Raw genomic sequence first — 20,007 nt, forward strand, 5'->3', positions numbered from 1 at the left:
GGAGAAACCTCCGCAGACACAGCTGCCCGCCGAGTCAGCATCCCAGGGCTGGGGTCGGGATCCAGGGAATAATTCGCTTTGTTTGGGGGGACTGCCCAGACACCTGCTTTCCCATTCCCCATCGGACACCAGGGACGGGCAGGAAGAGCTGCGCCCAACACTCAACTCAATTGGTGCTGCCCAGTTCTCCTACCTCCTGAGGAGACACCAGAGGGGTCCTAGCGAGGGCGAACACCGTTTACTTCATGATACAGTAAAGGAAGAATCAGGAATGCTCAGTCCGTATCAGGGGCTTCTGTGGAGAGCTGGACGTGGTCGCCCAACCGCTCTCGCAGGAGGATACTCAGGGCACTCTCCTGAGGTCCGCCCGCAGAAACAGGAGAGAAGCAGCTCCTCACGGATGCCCGACTGGGCTGCCGGGGTCTGACAGGAGACCTGAGGGCATCCGCCAAGGAGTGGCTTTGACCTGCACCCTGCACCCAAGGAGAGCTTCAGGTTCCCCACTCAGCCACCATTCCTGACTCCTGAGGGAGACGGGGGACCAACTGAGGACTCAGAGGAACCTCACACCCAAGTCTTTAAGGTCAGAAGCCACGCTAATCACTTTTTAAAAAGGCTGTCGGGTGCCCAATGTTATGTGCAGCAGGTGATGCGTCATTGTAAGGAAAGTGAAGGACTGGTTGCAGCGGATACCCACCCTTCAGAGGCGATCCTGGACAAGACCCCAGACGTTACCAGCTGAGGTGCTGAGTCTCCCAGGATTGTGTCTTGGAGGTGACGACGAAGGAAGCCAACAGACAAGGGTATGAAACAACCAGCAAAGCCTTTAATGAGGAGGGAAAAGGAAAGAAAAAGACTCACTCTAGACGGGAGGGGCTCCAGGAGAGGATACTGCCCGGGGCTGCCTTTTCTAGGGTTTATAAGCCAAACAAGTTCACAGGATTGCCTGGGGCTCGTTGCTAGGAAGACCCCCTTGCTTTTCAAGCTGAATTATCCACAAGTCCAGGATGCGGCTCATTTACTGTGAAGCGTTGACCCCGTTTCCCTCCTGTCTTCCCCTTCCCTGGGGCCACCGGTTCTAACAGCTGCCTACATCCCACTACCCGCTGCCTCCAGCTTCTCTACCTGCTGAGCTGCCAGGGCTCCTGGTTCTAGCATCAGCCTCACTCGTGTTCCTCACACAGAGGCATGCCCGGGACACATCTGTTGGAGCCCCTTAGTGATACGTTCTTTCTCCAGGTAACGACGACAGCCAGGAAACAAGGGTAGAATTAGGGAGTCAACAAATTAAAGCCTTAAATCTAAGGCAGACAACTCCATTTTCTTCAGTTGAAATAGGTCAAAAAATGCTTTTATAAGACATTCTGTACTGTGTACACAGCACACAATATTTAACTTTATTATGTGTCTAAATATACACATTTAGGGAAAACTTCCTGTTTTCCCCAAATGACTGACACAGACAAAAATTGGAGGGGGTGGGGGGGACGGGGATGTGGAGGGCACACATTAATAGCCCTTAGATTTGAACAGGATGAGAAGACATTTAATAAACTCTTGGTGGAGATGCACCCTAGGAATGATCTGGTCTCAGTAGAGCTGATTTTTCCCTACCTGTACAGACCACAAGTAGGTAACCAAAAGCTGGCTGTCAACAGAGGACATGGTTACTTGTAAACTAGGGCTTCTGTATCAGCAGCCCCAGAGCCACTAAAGGTATTGTTCACAGCACAGCTTAGCGACGTGGGTCTCTGATAGTGTAGTGTATGTTTCAGAACATACCCACCCACTGCAAGTCCTTACTGAATGCAAATCAGAGATTCATGAAACTAGAGGTCACTTACAACACAGGGAAGATGGCTGTCCCTATACAAAGGGTTCACAATCTGAACTGGCCCTTTAAGATGGCAAATAGTGTTACAGAAACACTGTGAACAAACAACTGTGAAAAAACAAAACAAAATGCGGTACAATATGTAATTATTGAAGACTTCTCTTTTCGGTAAGGTTTTCAGAAAACCCAGGGATAGACTTTATATCACAAAATGGTCCGTATCGCCCAAAAATATCTTTTGATTGGACAGTGAAATAATATTTGTTGGAAGCTAAAAACTGAGATAAAGTACAGGCCATTGGGAGTGGTAAAGCTTTAATTTCTCCAATTTTCTTCCAGATCAACTTGTTCCTAGGGTTCTCGTGGCACAGGAAGAGGTGGTAGCTCTCCACCGGAGCACACCTGGGGTTGATCTTGGCGATGTTCCAGGTCAGGGCAATGCCCCTGGGCTTCAGTACCCGTTTCACTTTGAGCTCAGGCTTCTGGGGCGGAAGTGTGTCTCGGACTCTGTCCACCACTTCAGGCGGTGGTGACGGTGGTGGTGGAAGGGGTGGCAGGTGCTCAAAGGACTCAAGAACCTAGAACACATTTGTGAAAAAGCTCAGCGACCTGGAGTGGGGGTTCTGATTATTTTAAGTGGGCAGCTGCAGTTTTACTACAGTTGACCCTTGAACAACATGGGTTTGAATTGCACAGTTTCACTTATACATGGGTTTTTTTCCAATAAGATCTGGAGACAATAAAAGTTTTTAACAATTTGACAAAAATTTCCCCCCCTTTTTTTAGCTTACTTTATTGTAAAAATATAGTATATAGTACATACTAATACACAAAACATGTTAATTGACTTTATGTTGACGCTAAAGCTTCTGGTCAACAATAGGCTGTTCATAGTTAAGTTTTTGTGGAGTCAAAAGCTATATTTGGATTTTCAACTGTGAGAGAGTCAAGAGTCAGCACCCCAGCCCCCATGTTGTTCAAGCATCAGCTGTATATATGTTTCCCATTCTTCAATCCGTTTATCGAAAACATAAGAACACAAAGATGCTTCAAGAATATGTTAAGCTGGATCAGTCTTTACAAGCCTAAGATGTTTTTGGAGTTAAGATTTTTACACTCTGGACTGTCACTCATTCAGAATGGATTAGGTCTCAGACATTCTGAATAAATTAGTCCATCTCATGTCCAAATTGTGTTCCCAAACACGGCGCAATTTCCATGAAAAGTATGAGTGTATACAGGAATACCCATTTCTCTCTACCCTCATCAACAATGGTTATTACTCTTCAGAGAAAAATCTTTTCCAATTTATTGGATAAAAAAATGTGTATTTGTTTTAATTTCTACAGCTTCTGGAAAATTCAATTACTTTGTGTAGATAAGTAGACTCACAGTAGCATATTTTAAAATGCACATTTAAGTGCTTTCTAAGCTGAAATGTGACCCAACTGTTTCTTAATGACTAAAATGGTTACTTCCACTCAATTTGGAATGAATACCCCTTAGAGAGCATTTCATATCAGTACCTGGGCTGCGTTTGGTGCCACTGAAACGGTCTCTTTTGAGATTGAAATAGCTTTTATAGATGACTCCAGGATGGATATTGGACTTCCTGTGAACACAAGGTTTAAGAAGTAAGGTTTATCTGCAATAATCACTTCTACAGCCTTTAAGCAAAGAATAGTTTACATTTTGGGTGGTAATTAAATGTGAACTACAATTACAAAACTGTGAAGATAAACTTTTGATAAAAGTTCTAGACCCAAAATATAATTTTCATTAAATGTGACCAAAACTTCCCTCTTAATGTAAACAGTTAAGTTATTACACAAGTGGAAACAAGGCGAAATTATACACGGGAGACAGATCCCTGCCCAGGGCTCTAAATGGCAGATTTTGCTGTTAGGTCAATAACGGATGTTTGTGAACACAGAGCCATTTACAATCCTGCATGAATGTGTAACCCTCCAGCCCTGGGAAGTCAAAGTAAAAACTCACACAGGCTGTGGTATAGGAATTTCTCCTGCTGAGGTCTGGGTTAGCTTAGAGGGCAAAAGACATAAACTGTGGATTATGGACAGGGAGAGGGGAAGGAGGGGCAGAAAGGAAAGTCGTAAGAAAGAGAAATGGTGGGAGGAAGAAAGGAAAGGGGGATATAAAGAACATGTGGGTGTGAGGAGAGAAAGAGGGTTTAGTAGGTCTAAAATGGTTTGAAGTCAGCCAGGGAGAACACACATGGTGATGCTAAGGGGCTCTGTCCTGGGAAGCAGTAGGGCTGGGTTGCTAAAAATTTCACAAGTTTGAGCATATCTAATAAACAGTAAAAGCCATTTCAGATGTATTTTATAAGCCTTTATGTAATTGCTTGAAATACTTTGTGACTTTCCCCAAACGAAATTTCTTTTACTTGTCTTTTTCTTTTGACTGACAAGGAGAATCAAGATCCTGTATTGTGTTTCAAAGTTAATTTCTTAGTTTTATTTACTGATGTTAAAAAACCCTTTTTAGAAGAGATAATAACTTTATGGTTTTAATTGTAAGAGAGTCTGTACAGCCTTTTTAACTGGTTTAACTAGAACTAGATTTGTGAAATCGTAATCTGTAGGTTAATCATCACACAAAAGCTGATACAAATAACCTTTAAAATTTCAAGCTAATAGTATCATACAAAAAAATTCTAACAAATAATAACTTCGTGTAACTAACATTCCTTCTTTCAAGGCAATACATGAACAGGCCCTTGGCAAACTAAAATAGGCTAAGACGGAAACTCAACTTGATGAAGAGACTAGACAAAACAGGACTTTTATCCCAAACTAGTTAATGTTTACATCCTTTGTGTCATCAGTGTTAATGTATTCTAAATACTCCCCAACTTATATCCTTATCTTTATAAAAATGAGTAATGGTTATTGCAGTGTTTTGTATTTTCAAAGCAATAGCAGCCGGTATCCCATTTTTTAAGGTTCCTCATTAAAGTGCTAGATGAGAATTGTGGCCTCTGGTTTCAACTTAACCCTTTGGTGTCTGACCTTCTGGGTCCTTTGCAGCATGGCATGTATACGCACGTGGAGATGCACATACACTGTAAAAATGATTTTTAAAGTTGGCATTTTTCAATGAACTATTTGAATATAATTCACATACAATAAAATGTACACATTTTAAATGTGCAACTCTGAGTTTTGATGAGTGCACGTGTGAAACAATCCCCAAAATTAAGCCACAGAATGCTGTTGATTCTGTTAATGCTGAAAGAACCCCAGAGGTTCTTTCCCATTCCTCTCTCACCTCCGGCGCCATGAAACCACACAGGTTTGTTGTCACTAAAGATCAGAGTTGCCTTTTCTAGAACTTCACATAACTCACACGGTATGTAAGATTCTTCTGCCCACCATAATGTTTCTCAGATTCATCCATGTCGTTGTATATAACAATTACTTTGTTCATTTTTATTGTTGAGTACTGTTTAGCTGTGTAGATAAGCTGTAACCTGTTTAACCACCTGTTGATGGACATGCGAACTGTTTCAAGTTTGGGGCTATTATGAATAAAGTTGTCATGTACATTTGTATGAAAGTCTTTGTGTAGATGTAGTTTTTAATTTCTACTGGGTAAATACCTAAGAGTGAACTAGTGTCATCTGGTAAGGGCATAGTCACTGCTTTGAGAAACTTGAAACCACTTCCATCCAAAGTGATTTTATCATTTTATCCCACCATCAAAGCATGAGGAACTCCAGCCCGTTCCACATCCTTGGCAGAACTTTGTAAATTTCTTGTTTTTAATTTAGACATTCTAGTGATATGTTGTGGTATCTCATGATGGTTTTAAATTCCCCTAATGAATAATAAAACACAGTATGTAAGATTCTTCTGCCCACCATAATGTTTCTCAGATTCATCCATGTCGTTGTATATAACAATTACTTTGTTCATTTTTACTGTTGAGTACTGTTTAGCTGTGTAGATAAGCTGTAACCTGTTTAACCACCTGTTGATGGACATGTGAACTGTTTCTAGTTTGGGGCTATTATGAATATGAAAAATGATGCTGAGGTTGCCTTCCTGTGCTTATCTGCCAGTGCCCTGTCTTCCCTAGTGAGGTGTCATCTACTTTCTTTAGGTTTCATCTTCTTTTTTCCCAGCGTCTATCTTAAGGTAGAAGCTTAGATTGTTCATTTTAGACCTAACACTTTTTCTAATATAAACATTAATGCTAGTACCTTCCCTCTAAGAACTGTTTTAGCTGCATTCCTCAAATTTTGATATGCTGTGTTTTCATTTTCATTCAGTTCAAAATATTTTTAAATTTCCCTTTTGATTTCTTTTTTGACTCATGGGTTGTTTAGAAACATGATTAGTTTCCAAATATCTAGGGATTTTTCAACTATCTTTCTGTTACTGATTATTAATTAATTCTGTTGTGTCAGAGAACATACTTTGATTACAATCCTTTTAAATAGACTTGTTTTATGGTCCAAAATCTGATCTGCATGTTTCATAAGCACTTAAAAAGAATGCATTTTGCCATGGTTGGATTGAATGTTCTATAAACATCAATTAGGTTAAGTTGATTGATAGTGTTGCAACCTCTGATTATAGTTGTTTACTTCTATTTGTAATTTCAGTCCTATCAGTGTTTGCATCAGGAATTTTGAAGTTCTACTATGAAGTGCATACACACCTAGGTTTACTATGTCTTCCTGACGAAATGACTGCTTTATCATTACAAAATAGCCTTTCTTTTCCTTGGTAATATTCCTTGTTCTGAAGTCTTTTTGTCTGACCGTAATATAGTGACTCCAAGCTTCTTATGATTCGTGTTTGCATGCTTCATCTTCTTCCGTCCTTTTCACTTTAACCTGTCTATATACTTATATTTAAAGTGCATCATGTAGTTATCATACAGTTGCATCTTGTTTTGTGTGCAGTCCAACAATGTCTGCTTTTTTAATGGCATGTTTAGGTCATTTACACATGCTAATTATCAATACAGTCAGGTTTAAATTATACTGTCTTGCCTTTTGTTCTCTACTAGTCTTTTTTATTTTTGTTTTTTTGCTTTTGTGGCTTCTCTTGAACTGAGTGTTTTAAAAATTCATTTTATTTCCACTATGGGTCTGCTGGCTATACTTCCACTTAAAAATGTTATTGCTCTAGGCATTACCATATGTATCTTTAATAACTTATAGTCTATCTTCAAATAGCATACAACTCATATAATGTAAGACTCTTATAACAACATCCATTTCTTTTGCACTATTGTCATACATTAACTTCTACACATATTATAAACTCCACTCTATGGTATATTCCTTTGTGAAAAATCACTTTCCACCTGGTATTTTCCTTTTGCTTGAAGAACTTCCTTTATATTTGATAATGAAGGTTTGCTGCCAACAAATTTTATCTGAAAAAGTCTTAATTTTGCTTTCATCTTTTGACAGATTTATTTTCTGGATATAGAATTCTAGGTTAACAATTATTTTCCCCCAGCCTTTTAATGGTGTCATTTGACTGTTTTTTGGTTTGCATAGTTCCAATTGAGAAAACTGTTATTTGTTCTTCTGTATATATTGGTTTTTGTATATATTTTTAAATTTCCCTTTCTGTATATATCTTGCTTTTCTCATTGTTTTTAGGATTTTTCTCCTCATCACTGGTTTTCAGGAATTGATTATGACGTGCCTTGACATGGTTTTCTAGGTATTTATGCTACTTGAAATTCTTGGTTATATGGGTTTGTGCTTCTCATTAAATTTGGAAAACTTCTGACCATACATGTATGTTAGACCACTTGATCATGTCCCACAGGTCCCTGAAGGTCTGATTCTTTTTTCCCCAGCCTCTTTTTCTTTTTTCTTTTTACTCAGTCTTACTTTGGATAGCTTCTTTCCAAACCACTCGGTCAGGAACTATTCCCTCCAGTATGCCTGTGTGCTTTCCTTTGGCGTCTAATATGCTGTTTTCTTCTATCCATTAAACTTGCTGTTTTTAATATCCACTGAAGTATTCTCTTTTTTGTCATTTGGTTCTATTTTGTATCTTTTTTTCCTCTTCTTGTTTTGTTCATGTTTTCCTTTAAATCTTTGAAATATTTCTATCAACTGTTTTAAAGTCTCCATCTGTAACTTCTGTCATCTCTCTCATTTCTACATTGGTTTCTACTGACTGATTTTTCTCCTGGTTTTGGGTTCCATTTTTTTTCTTTGCATCTCTAGTCATTTTTTTAAATTGGATGATGGGTATTATGAATTTTACATGGTTGTGTGTTTAACTGTTGTCTTAATAGACAACGGACTTTGTATAAGTCACTGGGTTACCTGCAATTCAGCCTGGTCCTTTCAAAAGCTTGTTATTAGGTTTTATTAGAGCAAGGTTTTTTCCTGTAAGATGGGTTTACACTCACATATTCAATAAGAATCTGCCACTCTTGGCTGGTCAGAACTGACCATTTCCCACCTCTATTTGAACTCTGGAAACTGTTCAGCATAAAGTTCCTTGGTCATTCTTTGCCCACATTTGTGGAGTTTCAGTCTATGAATGTGTGGCTTAATATTTTGGCAAAGACTCAAGAGGACTCCTATGCTGCCTCTCGGAGCTCTTCCTCTGAGTGGCTGGCTCCCTCATCCTGATACTCCTCCTCCCCTCCAGGGGAGTCAGCCTCTGAATGGCAATCTCTGTATTCTCACCTCACAAAGAGCTACTCTCTGTGTGGGGTCTCCTTCACTGTACTACAGTCCCGGAAGATAGTGGGGCACACTATAGGGCTCCTGTCATTCATTCCTTTCTCTCAGGGACTGCAGTCCTATGCTGCAAAACTGAAAAAGTTTTTCTTTTATCTTGTTTAGTTTTCTAATTGTTTACTGCAGAAAAGTTAAATCTGGTCCCAATTAGTCCATCACAATTCTATATATAGACTGTTATCACTTTTTTCTCTTCTTATATCATTAGTATGTTTATTTACATCAATACATGTACTTCTTCTACATTATTTTTAATGTCTGAATATTGCTGCACTGCATAAATCTAATTTGCATAATCAATCCCTTCTTTCTAGAAATTTAAGGGTTTCCGAAGTTTTACTTTTCACAAATAGCACGGCAATGAACATTTTCATACCTCCCTATACATTTGACTTCAGAGATTTCTTCAGAGAACTATTCAAAGAAATTCTGGGTCAAAAGGCTTGCATATTGTAAGTTTTTTATATTGATAAGATGTTTTCCAGAAAGATTAATTTACACTCCCATTTACAGTATATAAACTTACATTTCTTTTACAACATTTTAAATCTGTAAAATCTGCTGCATTAATTCAACATTTTTTTGAAAAGTGTACTTGTGCCGAGCACTGTGCTAGAAGGATGGAAATTTACAGATTAAAATGCTAATTCATTCAATTCCTTTCAGGAGGACAGATACATAAAGAAACAATTACAGAACAATGTAACAAAGCTAACTGGTATGCACAAAACACCAAGGGTAAGGAGAGCTTGGAAAGCCAATTTCTGCGGAAAGGAACAGTTCAGCACAAGTGTCTACCATACACGTAACAATCTGGATTGTTATGTGGGGGGAATTCTGCTAAGTGCAAGAAAGCAATCTCAGAAGGATACAAATTGTATCATCCCATTTATATGACACCCATGAGAAAAACCATTACAGTGGTGAGGACAGATCAGAGGTTGTCAGGGTTTAGGGACTGGGGGCAGGAGGTAGGTGCGGCCACTAAGGGGCAGCACCAGGGAAGCCAGTGGTGCTAGATGGTCATGTGATTTGATGTGGCCGTTACATGAATGTACACGTGATGAAATTGCACAGAACTATAACACACACACACACACACACACACACACACACACACACACACACACTAAAATAAACTTCATAAATGGGTCAAATGCATTTTGACTTGTCACCATTCCCTCTTTCTTAAAAAAAGAAAGACAAATCCTTTACCTGGGTTGCAGTTTGATAGGCCTTCATTTGTCAGATCAATCACAGAATCAAATTTCTGCCCTACAGCCTGAAAAGTTAAGAAAAAAAGATTATGCCTCAACAGCAGAAAATGTTTTTAAAAAATAAAAAACATACTATTTTTAATAACCATTTGGAAGCTACAGATTGAACACTGTTAAGTCTTATGTTTTAGTTTAAATCCACTATAAAAGAGAAGCTTATGAAATACTGTGTGGTTTGCAAGAATACGATTAAGTGTCTAAGTGAGTTAATAGGGTAAGTAAGTATGACTGTGAAATATGTTTATCATTAGCTGTTTGCTTTTGAATGTTTAAGCTTGACTGGGAACCTGGTTATGCAAACTAGCTACTGTTAATTTCTCAGAGAATGAATCTCCCAAATGAATGACAAACCTGAGTTATCCAACCGGAGCAACACTAAAACTAATGTTAGTTAACTCTGAGAAATAACATATTCAAGCGAACAACATTCAGAGACAATATTTATTACCTACCTTAATTTTAGCATCAGGTGAACTGTTAGAATTTCCTGATGGAATTTTTTCAGAATCTGAAAGAAAATGACTAAAATATGAACATTTCACAAATCTGTTAAACCATGAAATATTTATGGACTATGTAACATATGGATGCTGAGACACATGTAATAATGGGATGCTAATTAACTGTTCATTATATAATCAGAAAAAGTAATTCAGTTGATTTTGCCTATTCCAAAGACTGATGAATCAGTTCAAAAACACAAAATCTGATTTTGGTTTGAAAGATTTTGTTCTGTTAACTTTACAAATATATTATTAACTCTTAAAAAAAAAACTATCTGAGATGGCTTAGGAGCATTCTTCCTGAAACCAGTAGGAAGCCTCAGTAAAACTATTTGATTCACAATCTTAACAGCCCAAATTAGGTCACTATATAAGTGGAGACAAAGTTTTCTGAAATTAAGATGCAAATAATCTAATATAATAAAAAAATGAAAAGGAAATGGGGAATTTTGAATGAGAAATTATGGGCCAACAAGACACCTATTTTAAGAGAGGAAATTTATTGGAAATCTAAGGTTAAAGATTTTTACGTAAGTGTATTAAGACAGAAGCTTTAAAGAGCAACAAAAGTATTATTTAAAAAAATGAAAATTAGAAAAATCAAAGATACTAATAGCCAAATTTTAAATTTTAAGTGGACTACATAACTTAATAGATTAAAAAAAGCAAACAAGAAACAAATAATTACTACCACCAACACAGGCCAGAGCAAACAAGTAAATAAATAACATATATGAAAGGTAAGTAACTTTATAATTTACAAATCCATTAAACAACACAGTAAAGAAACAAAGGCCATAAATGAATAAATACAAAGTCAAAAAAACCCTCAATTATATTAAGGAATCATTTATTTATTCAGGTAATATTAATCACAGATATAAATTAAGACATTTTTGAGAGTAGAATTAAAATTTTATTAAAACATAATATTCAATTCTCTATTTTAAACAAATACTGATTTGGAGCTTTTTAATTTGATAGATCATATTTTACTCAATTTAAGATACCTGTTGGACTTGATGTAATTGGAGTTGTCAAATTAGAACTTTCCAGAGAAATCGAGAGATCATCGTTACTAAAATGATAAAAATTAAAAACAAAAATAAACATGGAATAGGCTTAAAATGCAATCAATGATTAGAATTCTTCTGTCTTAACATTTTATAACTGACATGTTTTATTAACAATTTTTGTGAAGGGTGAAGGTGATAAAACCAAATACCCAAGAAACCCTATGTCCTACCAATTAACTCTATGACCAAAAGTTCATGGAGATCCAGTAGTAACAGACCCTTAAGACTTTAGAGATACATTTACAATGACTCCAAATATAAAATCTATAAGTATACAATATACATAGATGTACAAAACATACAAACTCTGGCACATATACTTGGTGTCATGAAAATGAAACAATGTGTAATTGAAAGAAACCAATAAAGACACTGACTCTTACAGATGTGGGACTATAACAAAGCTATTAAAAATTAGTTCTGCGTTCTGTACACTTTATCACTGTAGTAGCAATATTTACCACACATTTACTAAACTGAGATACTGATGGTAAATGATGCCAATTATGGTTACAGAACATTCTGAGTAGACTGTCTTCTACTTCTATTTGACCCTGACTCCGTTTTTTTTGAGTTTGACATTTAAATCAGAATTTCTAAGGAGAATCTTGAAACAAATTTCATTAAGCACATAAAATGCTAGATGAATTTTCTATACACAATGTTACATCATTTTCTTATAAATATTTTTTATTTTTACCTTTTACATTTAGGTCTCTAATCCATTTTAAGATATTTTTGAATATAGTGTGAGGAATAGAGTTAAGGTGTACTTTTTCCCTCTTGTTATTCCAGCAATGTTTGTTGAAATCACTCTCTTTTCCCCATTAAATTATCTTGGTATCTCTGCTGAAAAATCAATGGACTATGTGTATACTCTAAACTGTCCATTAATTTATATGTCTACTCTAAGACATCACTGTCTTAATTGCTATAGTTTTATAGTAAGTCTTGAACTCAGGTAGTGTATGACATCCAACTTGTTCTTTTTTATAACATTGTTTTCATCTTCTAGGTCTTTTGCATTTCAGCTTGTTTTCTTTTTGATCAGCTTGCTACTTTCTACAAAAAGGCTGCTAGGATTTTGATTGCGATTGCATTAAATGTACAGAACAATTTGGATAAAGTGACATTAATAATGAATTTTCTGATTTGTGAACATAGTGTATTTCACCATATATTTAGGTCTTCTTTAATTTATCTCAGCAACATTTTTTTTGAAAGAAAGTTTTTTTATTAAGGTATCATTAATATACAATCTTATGAAGGGTTCACATGAGCAACATTGTGGTTATAACATTCACACATATTATCAAGCTCCCCCCACCCCATTGCAGTTACTGTCCATCAGTGTAGTAAGATGCTGCAGAGTCACTACTTGTCTTCTCTGTGCTACACTGCCTTCCCCGTGACCTCCCTACATTAAGTGTGCTAATCATAATGCCCTTTAATCCCCTTCTCCTTCCTTCCCCACCCACCTTCCCCAACCCCTTCTGGTAACCACTAGTCCCTTCTTGGAGTCTGTGAGTCTGCTGCTGTTTTGTTCCTTCAGTTTTGCTTTGCTGTTATACTCCACGAATGAGTTAAATCATTTGGTATTTGTCTTTCTCTGCCTGGCTTATTTCACTGAGCATAATACCCTCTAGCTCCATCCATGTTGTTGCAAATGGTAGGATTTGTTTTCTTCTTATGGCTGACTAATATTCCATTGTGCATATGTACCACATCTTCTTTATCCATTCACCTACTGATGGACACTTAGGTTGCTGCCGTATCTTGGCAGCAATAAACATAAGGGTGCATATGTCTTTTTGAATCAGGTATCTTGTTTTCTTTGGGTAAATTCATAGGAGAGGGATTATGGGTCAAATGGTATTTCTATTTTTAGTTTTTTGAAGAACCTCCATATTGCTTTCTACAGTGGTTGAACTAATTTATATTGCCACCAACAGTAGGTGGGTTCCCCTTTCTCTGCATCCTTGCCATCATTTGTTGTTCTTTGTCTTTTGGATGTTGGCCATTCTAACTGGTGTGAGGTGATATCTCATTGTGGTTTTAATTTGCATTTTCCTGATAATTAGTAATGTGGAGCAAGCATCTTTTCATGTACCTGTTGGCCATCTGAATTTCTTCTTTGGAGAAGTGTCTGTTCAGATCCTCCACCCATTTTTTAATTGGGTTATTTATTTTTTGGGTGTTGAGGTGTGTGAGCTCTTTATACATTTTGGATGTTAACCCCTTATCGGATATGTCATTATATCAGCAGCATTTTGTACGTTTTTTATTAATTAATAAACTTTGCTTCTTAGAGCAGTTTTAGGTTTCTATCAAAACTGAATAGAAAGTACAGAGTTCCCATATACCTCCTGTCCTCTGTCTTACACAACTTCCCCCACCATCAATCCTGTACCACAATGGTACACTTGGTATAACTAATGAATCTACACTGACACATCACCCAAAGCCTAGGTTATAATAGGGCTTACTTGTAGTGTTGTATATTCCATGGTACTTGACAATATATATATAATGATACGTAGCTACCATTACAGTAACATACAGAATAGTTTCAGTATCCTAAAAGTTCCCTGTGCTCTATCTGTTCATCTCTCCCCACTAAGCCCGGCAACATTTGATCTTTTTTTTGTCTCCACGGTTTGGCTTTTTCTAGACTATCATATAGTTGGAATCATACAGTAAGTAGTTTCTCAAATTAGCTTCTTTCACTTAGTAATATGCATTTAAGTTTATTTCATGTCTTTTCATAGCTTGAGAGCTCATTTCTCTTTTATCACTGAATAACGTTCCATTGTCTGAATGTACCAGTTTATTTGTTCACCAACTGAATGACATCTTGTTTGCTTTCAAGCTTTGGCAATTATGAGTAGGACTGCATTTTACATGATTCCATTTTCTCTCTTTTCTTAGCCTATCAATTATATTTTTTAAGTGCTTGCCCTAGAGTTTGCAATATGCATTTACAACTCATTCTAATCCACTTTCAAGTAACACTACACTGCTTCACAAGCAGTGCGAGTACCTTAGAGTAACAAAGTATTCCTAATTCCTCCTTCCTGTTCCTTGTGTCATTGCGGTCATTCAGTTCACTTATATACAGGCAAGTGCATGCGTGCACACACACACACAAAAGCATACATAATCAAATACACTGCGGCTATTATTTTAAACTTCTGTTTATTCAATCAATAAAGAAAAACGCTATTTTACTTTCACTCATTCTTTCTCTGATCTTTATGAAGATCTGATTTTTCTGACTTGCCATTTTCCTCCTCTGTAAAGAATTTTAAACATTTTTTGCAAGACAGGTCTACTGGAAACAAATACCCTCAATTTTTTTTTGTCTGAGTAAGTCTATTTCACCTTCACTTTTGAGGAATAATTTCACAAAGTACAGAATTTCAGGCTGGTGGCTTTGCTTTCTTAGCACCTTAAATATCTCACTCCACTCTCTGCTTGCTTGGAGAGCTCTAAGGAGAGGTTAACTATATTTCTTATCTTTGCTTCCTACAGGTAAGGTGTTTTTCCCTCTGGCTTCTTCAAAGACGTTATCTTTGATTTTCGGAAATTTAAATCTTATTACAGGTGCAGTTTTTTTGGTATTTATCCTGCTTGGTTTTCTCTGAACTTCCTGGATTTGTGGCTTAGTAACTAACACCAATTTGGGGAAATTCTTAATCATTGCTTCAAATATTGCTTTTGTTTCTTTCTTTCCTATCCTTCCAGTATTCCCATCACGTTACTCCCTTTGTAGTTGTCCCAAGTTCACGTTTATTCTGGCGAGTTTTGGGGTCTTTCTTCTTTATGCTTTTCCACTGTGGAAGTTTTTATTTTCATATTCTCAAGCTCATTCATTCTTTCCTCAGCTGCATCTATTGTATTAAGCCCAGCAAGGGCATTTTTCAATTCTGTTAGTGTTTTTGACCTCAAGCCATTTATTTTTCTTAGAACTTGCATCTCATATTATCCACCTGTTCTTGTATTTTGTTTAATTTTCCATTAAAGCCCTTAGCAAATTAATCATAGTTTTTCAGAATTCCTAGCCTGTTAATTTGAACATTCCTGCCATACCTGACAGGTTCTGATGCTTATTCAGACCCTACAAACTGTGTTTTCTCCTTTTCAGTGTGTCTTGTAACTCTTTACTGAAAGGTGGATGTGATGAGCTGGGTAAACGGAGCCCGGGTGGACAGGCCTTCAGTACTGTAGTGGCAAGATGTCGGGGGAGGGGGGGCGCTCTAGCCCTACGCTTAGGTCCGTCTTTCAGAGAGCTGGTGCTCGGCTTGGAGAGCGCGCTTCATCAGTGCTTCTCAGTCCTCCCAGCCCTTCGGTGGGACAGAGTGGCTGCAGCGGGCCAGAGCGGAGCATTTCCCTTCCTCCATGCGGTAGGCTAGAGGGCGCGAGAGTCGGTGATTTCCTTTCCCTGAAGTGGGTTAAGCTCTAGGAATAATTTCTCCTGAGGGCAGGCCTTGCTAAGAACAGGGTGTGCTGGCAACTTTCAAAAGGTTCCTGTCTTCCCCCTGCTAGAAGTCTGAGGGGCCTTTTCTCCGATTTAACTGGAAGGACCTAGCAGAGCTCTCCTAGAGGTAAACTCACAAAACTGTGGGGCGGCCCTACAACTGGCCCCCACCCGAGTTAACTCTCGGATGGTCTACTCTGAGCCTCCGGACATCAGTTTAGATTTTCCTTCCAAGTCCTGGTTCCTGTGGAGGCTTTTGCTCAAGGGTTTCTGCTCCAGTTCTCGTATGTTGTGATTCTGTTTCTGTCTGTCTGTTACTCCAATTTTGGGGGCAGCAGTTTGCTCTGTAACTTTACTTATCTAATGGATCTAAGAGTCATTGATTTTTTTCAGTCTGTTCAGCTTTTTATTTGTTAGAATGAAATGAAGACTCCTTATGTACTAGATCGGAAATCTGAAGCCTACTTTGTAGTTTTGAAGTTACGTTTTACAGATAGTTTGGTAATTTTATCCCTATAGATATCGTGTTCTTTGATCTTACATTTCAAATTCCAAGTGTTTATTGCCCGCACATAGAAATACTATAAGTAATATGACATACATATATATATATGTGTGTGTGTGTGTATATATATATATACACACACACACACACTTCACAAAGCATAGAGGAACAGTATGATACATACATACACATATATCATATAAATACAGAAAATATTTTATATTTATCCACATAATTTATAATTTCCAGTCCCCTCCGTGATTTACCTTTGGAAAGACCCAAATTTCCTTCTGTTATTACTTTCCTTGTTTCTGATGAACTTCCCTTATCATTTCTTGTAGTGCAGGTCTACTGATGTATTCTTTCATTTCTTTTCTTAGTGTGAAAAAAGTCTATTTCTCTTATACATCTGAAATTTATTTTCACTGAGTATAGAAATTTGAAGGGACAGTTTTCCTTTCAATGTTTTAGAGTTGTCTATTTCAATACTTTAGAAATGTCTTCTAGTTTGCACAGTTTACAGTAAAAGTCTCCTGATCTTAATGTTTTGTTCCTTTCTATGTAATGGGTCTTTCTCTCTGGTTGCTGTTAAGATTTTCTTGTCACCACTGATTTTCATCGATTTGATTATGATGTGGTTTTCCTTTATGGTTCTTAACCTTATTTATTTATTTATTTAAAATTTTTTATTAAGGTATGATTGATATACACTCTTACGAAGGTTTCACATGAAAAAACCATGTGGTCACAACATTTACCCATATTATCAAGTCCCCACCCACAGCCCAATGCAGTCACTGTCTATCAGTGCAGCAAGTTGCCAGAGATCCACTATGTGCCTTCTCTGTGCTACACTGTTCTCCCCGTGATCCCCCACACCATGTATAACAAACATAATACCCCTCAATCCCCTTCTCCCTCCCTCCCTACCCACCCTCCCACACCCCTCCCCTTTGGTAACCACTAGTCCCTTCTTGGAGTCTCTGAGTCTGCTGCTATTTTGTTCCTTCAGTTTTGCTTCATTGTTATACTCCATAAATGAGGGAAATGATTTGGCATTTGTCTTTCTCCACCTGGCTTATTTCACTGAGCATAATGTCCTCCAGCTCCATCGATGTTTTTCCAAATGGTAGGCTTTGTTTCTTTCTTATGGCTGAATAATATTCCATTGTGTATATGTACCACATCTTCTTTATCCATTCATCTACTGATGGACACTTAGGTTGCTTCTATATCTTGGCTAATGTAAATAGTGCTGTGATAAACATAGGGGTGCATATGTCTTTTTGAATCTGAGAAGTTGTATTCTTTGGGTAAATTCCAATGAGTGAGATTCCTGGGTCAAATGATATTTCTATTTTTAGTTTTTTGAGGAACCTCCATATTGCTTTCCACAATGGTTGAACTAGCTTACATTTCCACCAGCAGTGTAGGAGGGTTCCCCTTTCTCTGCATCCTCGCCAGCATTTGTTGTTCTTAGTTTTTTTGATGCTGGTCATCCTTACTGGTGTGAGATGGTATCTCATTGTGGTTTTAATTTTCATTTCCCGGATGATTAGTGATGAGAAGCATCTTTTCATGTGTCTGTTGGCCATCTGAATTTCTTCTTTGGAGAACTTTCTCTTCATATCCTCTGCCCATTTTTTAATCAGGCTATTTACTTTTTGGGTGTTGAGGTGTGTAAGTTCTTTATATGTTTTGGATGTTAACCCCTTGTCAGATATGTCATTTACAAATATATTCTCCCATACTGTAGGATGCCTTTTTATTCTGTTGATGGTGTCCTTTTCTGTACAGAAACTTTTTAGTTTGACATAGTCCCATGAATTCATTTCTGCTTTTGTTTCCCTTGCTCAAGGAGATGCGTTCAGGAAGAAGTTGCTCATGCTTATATTCAGGAGATGTTTGCCTATGTTGTCTTCTAAGAGTTTTATGGTTTCATGACTTACATCCAAGTCTTTGATCCATTTTGCATTTACTTTTGTGTATGGGGTTAAACAATAATCCAGTTTCATTCTCTTGCATGTAGCTGTCCAGTTTTGCCAACACCAGCTGTTGAAGAGGCTGTCATTTCCCCATTGTATATCCATGGCTCCTTTATCGTATATTAATTGACCATATATGGTTTGGTTTATATCAGGGCTCTCTAGTCTGTTCCATTGGTCTATGGGTCTGTTGTTGTGCCAGTACCAAATTGTCTTGATTACTGTGGCTTTGTAGTAGAGTTTGAAGTTGGGGAGCATAATGCCCCCAGCTTTATTCTTCCTTCTCAGAATTGCTTTGGCTATTCGAGGTCTTTTGTGGTTCCATATGAATTTTAGAACGATTTTCTCTAGTTTGTTGAAGAATGCTGTTGGTATTTTGATAGGAATTGCACTGAATCTATAGATTGCTTTAGGCAGGATGGCCATTTTGACAATATTAATTCTTCCTATCCATGAGCATGGGATGTGTTTCCATTTATTGGTATCTTCTTTAATTTCTCTTAAGAATGTCTTGTAGTTTTTCAGGGTATAGGTCTTTCACTTCCTTGATTAGGTTTATTCCTAGGTATTTTATTCTTTTTGATGCAATTGTGAATGGAACTGTTTTCCTGATTTCCCTTTCTGCTAGTTCATTGTTAGTATATAGGAATGCCAGAGATTTCTGTGTATTAATTTTGTATCCTGCAACTTTGCTGAATTCGAATATTAGATCTAATAGTTTTGGAGTGGATTCTTTAGGGTTTTTTATGTACAATATCATGTCATCTGCAAACAGTGACAGTTTAACTTCTTCCTTACCAATCTGGATGCCTTTTATTTCTTTGTGTTGTCTGATTGCCGTGGCTAGGACCTCCAGTACTATGCTGAATAGAAGTGGGGAAAGTGGGCATCCTTGTCTTGTTCCCGATCTTAAAGTTAAAGCTTTCAGCTTCTCGCTGTATGATGTGGGCTGTGAGTTTGTCATATATGGCCTTTATTATGTTGGGGTACTTGCCCTCTATACCCATTCTGTTGAGAGTTTTTATCATGAATGGATGTTGAATTTTGTCAGATGCTTTTTCAGCATCTATGGAGATGATCAGGTGGTTTTTGTCCTTCTTTCTGTTGATGTGGTAGATGATGTTGATGGATTTTCGAATGTTGTATCATCCTTGCATCCCTGGAATAAATCCTACTTGATCAAGATGGATGATCTTTTTGATGTATTTTTGAATTCGGTTTGCTAATATATTGTTGAGTATTTTTGCATCTATGTTCATCAGGGATATTGGTCTGTAATTTTCGTGTGTGTGTGTGGTGTCTTTGCCTGGTTTTGGTATTAGAGTGATGCTGGCCTCATAGAATGAGTTTGGAAGTATTCCCTCCTCTTCTACTCTTTGGAAAACTTAAAGGAGGATGAGTATTAGGTCTTCACTAAATGTTTGATAAAATTCAGGGGTGAAGCCATCTGGTCCAGGGATTTTGTTCTTAGGTAGTTTTTTGATTACTAGTTCAATTTTGTTGCTAGGAATTGGTCTGTTCAGATTTTCTGTTTCTTCCTTGGTCAGCCTTGGAAGGTTGTATTTTTCTAGAAAGTTGTCCATTTTTTCTAGGTTATCCAGT

At 37.4% G+C, this 20,007-nt stretch overlaps 1 protein-coding gene across 5 annotated transcripts in view; it reads right to left on the bottom strand.

Annotated features, from left to right (window-relative positions):
• Positions 1 to 804: 804 nt before the first annotated feature.
• ATF7IP2 (activating transcription factor 7 interacting protein 2) overlaps positions 805 to 20,007 on the bottom strand; it is a 66,830-nt gene continuing 47,627 nt past the window's right edge. For all 5 annotated transcript variants that reach the window (XM_036928187.2, XM_036928186.2, XM_036928184.2 and 2 more), the window contains 5 exons: positions 11,373 to 11,440; positions 10,312 to 10,367; positions 9,798 to 9,864; positions 3,361 to 3,446; positions 805 to 2,412 (listed from right to left, as the gene is read on the bottom strand). In XM_036928187.2, the coding sequence (XP_036784082.2) occupies positions 1,981 to 2,412; positions 3,361 to 3,446; positions 9,798 to 9,864; positions 10,312 to 10,367; positions 11,373 to 11,440 (709 nt within the window). In that variant the 3' untranslated portion in view covers positions 805 to 1,980. The remainder of the gene's footprint in view (positions 2,413 to 3,360; positions 3,447 to 9,797; positions 9,865 to 10,311; positions 10,368 to 11,372; positions 11,441 to 20,007) is intronic.

This window comes from Manis pentadactyla, chromosome 10 (assembly GCF_030020395.1).
Source record: "Manis pentadactyla isolate mManPen7 chromosome 10, mManPen7.hap1, whole genome shotgun sequence".
In the NCBI taxonomy this organism is placed as follows: domain Eukaryota; kingdom Metazoa; phylum Chordata; class Mammalia; order Pholidota; family Manidae; genus Manis; species Manis pentadactyla.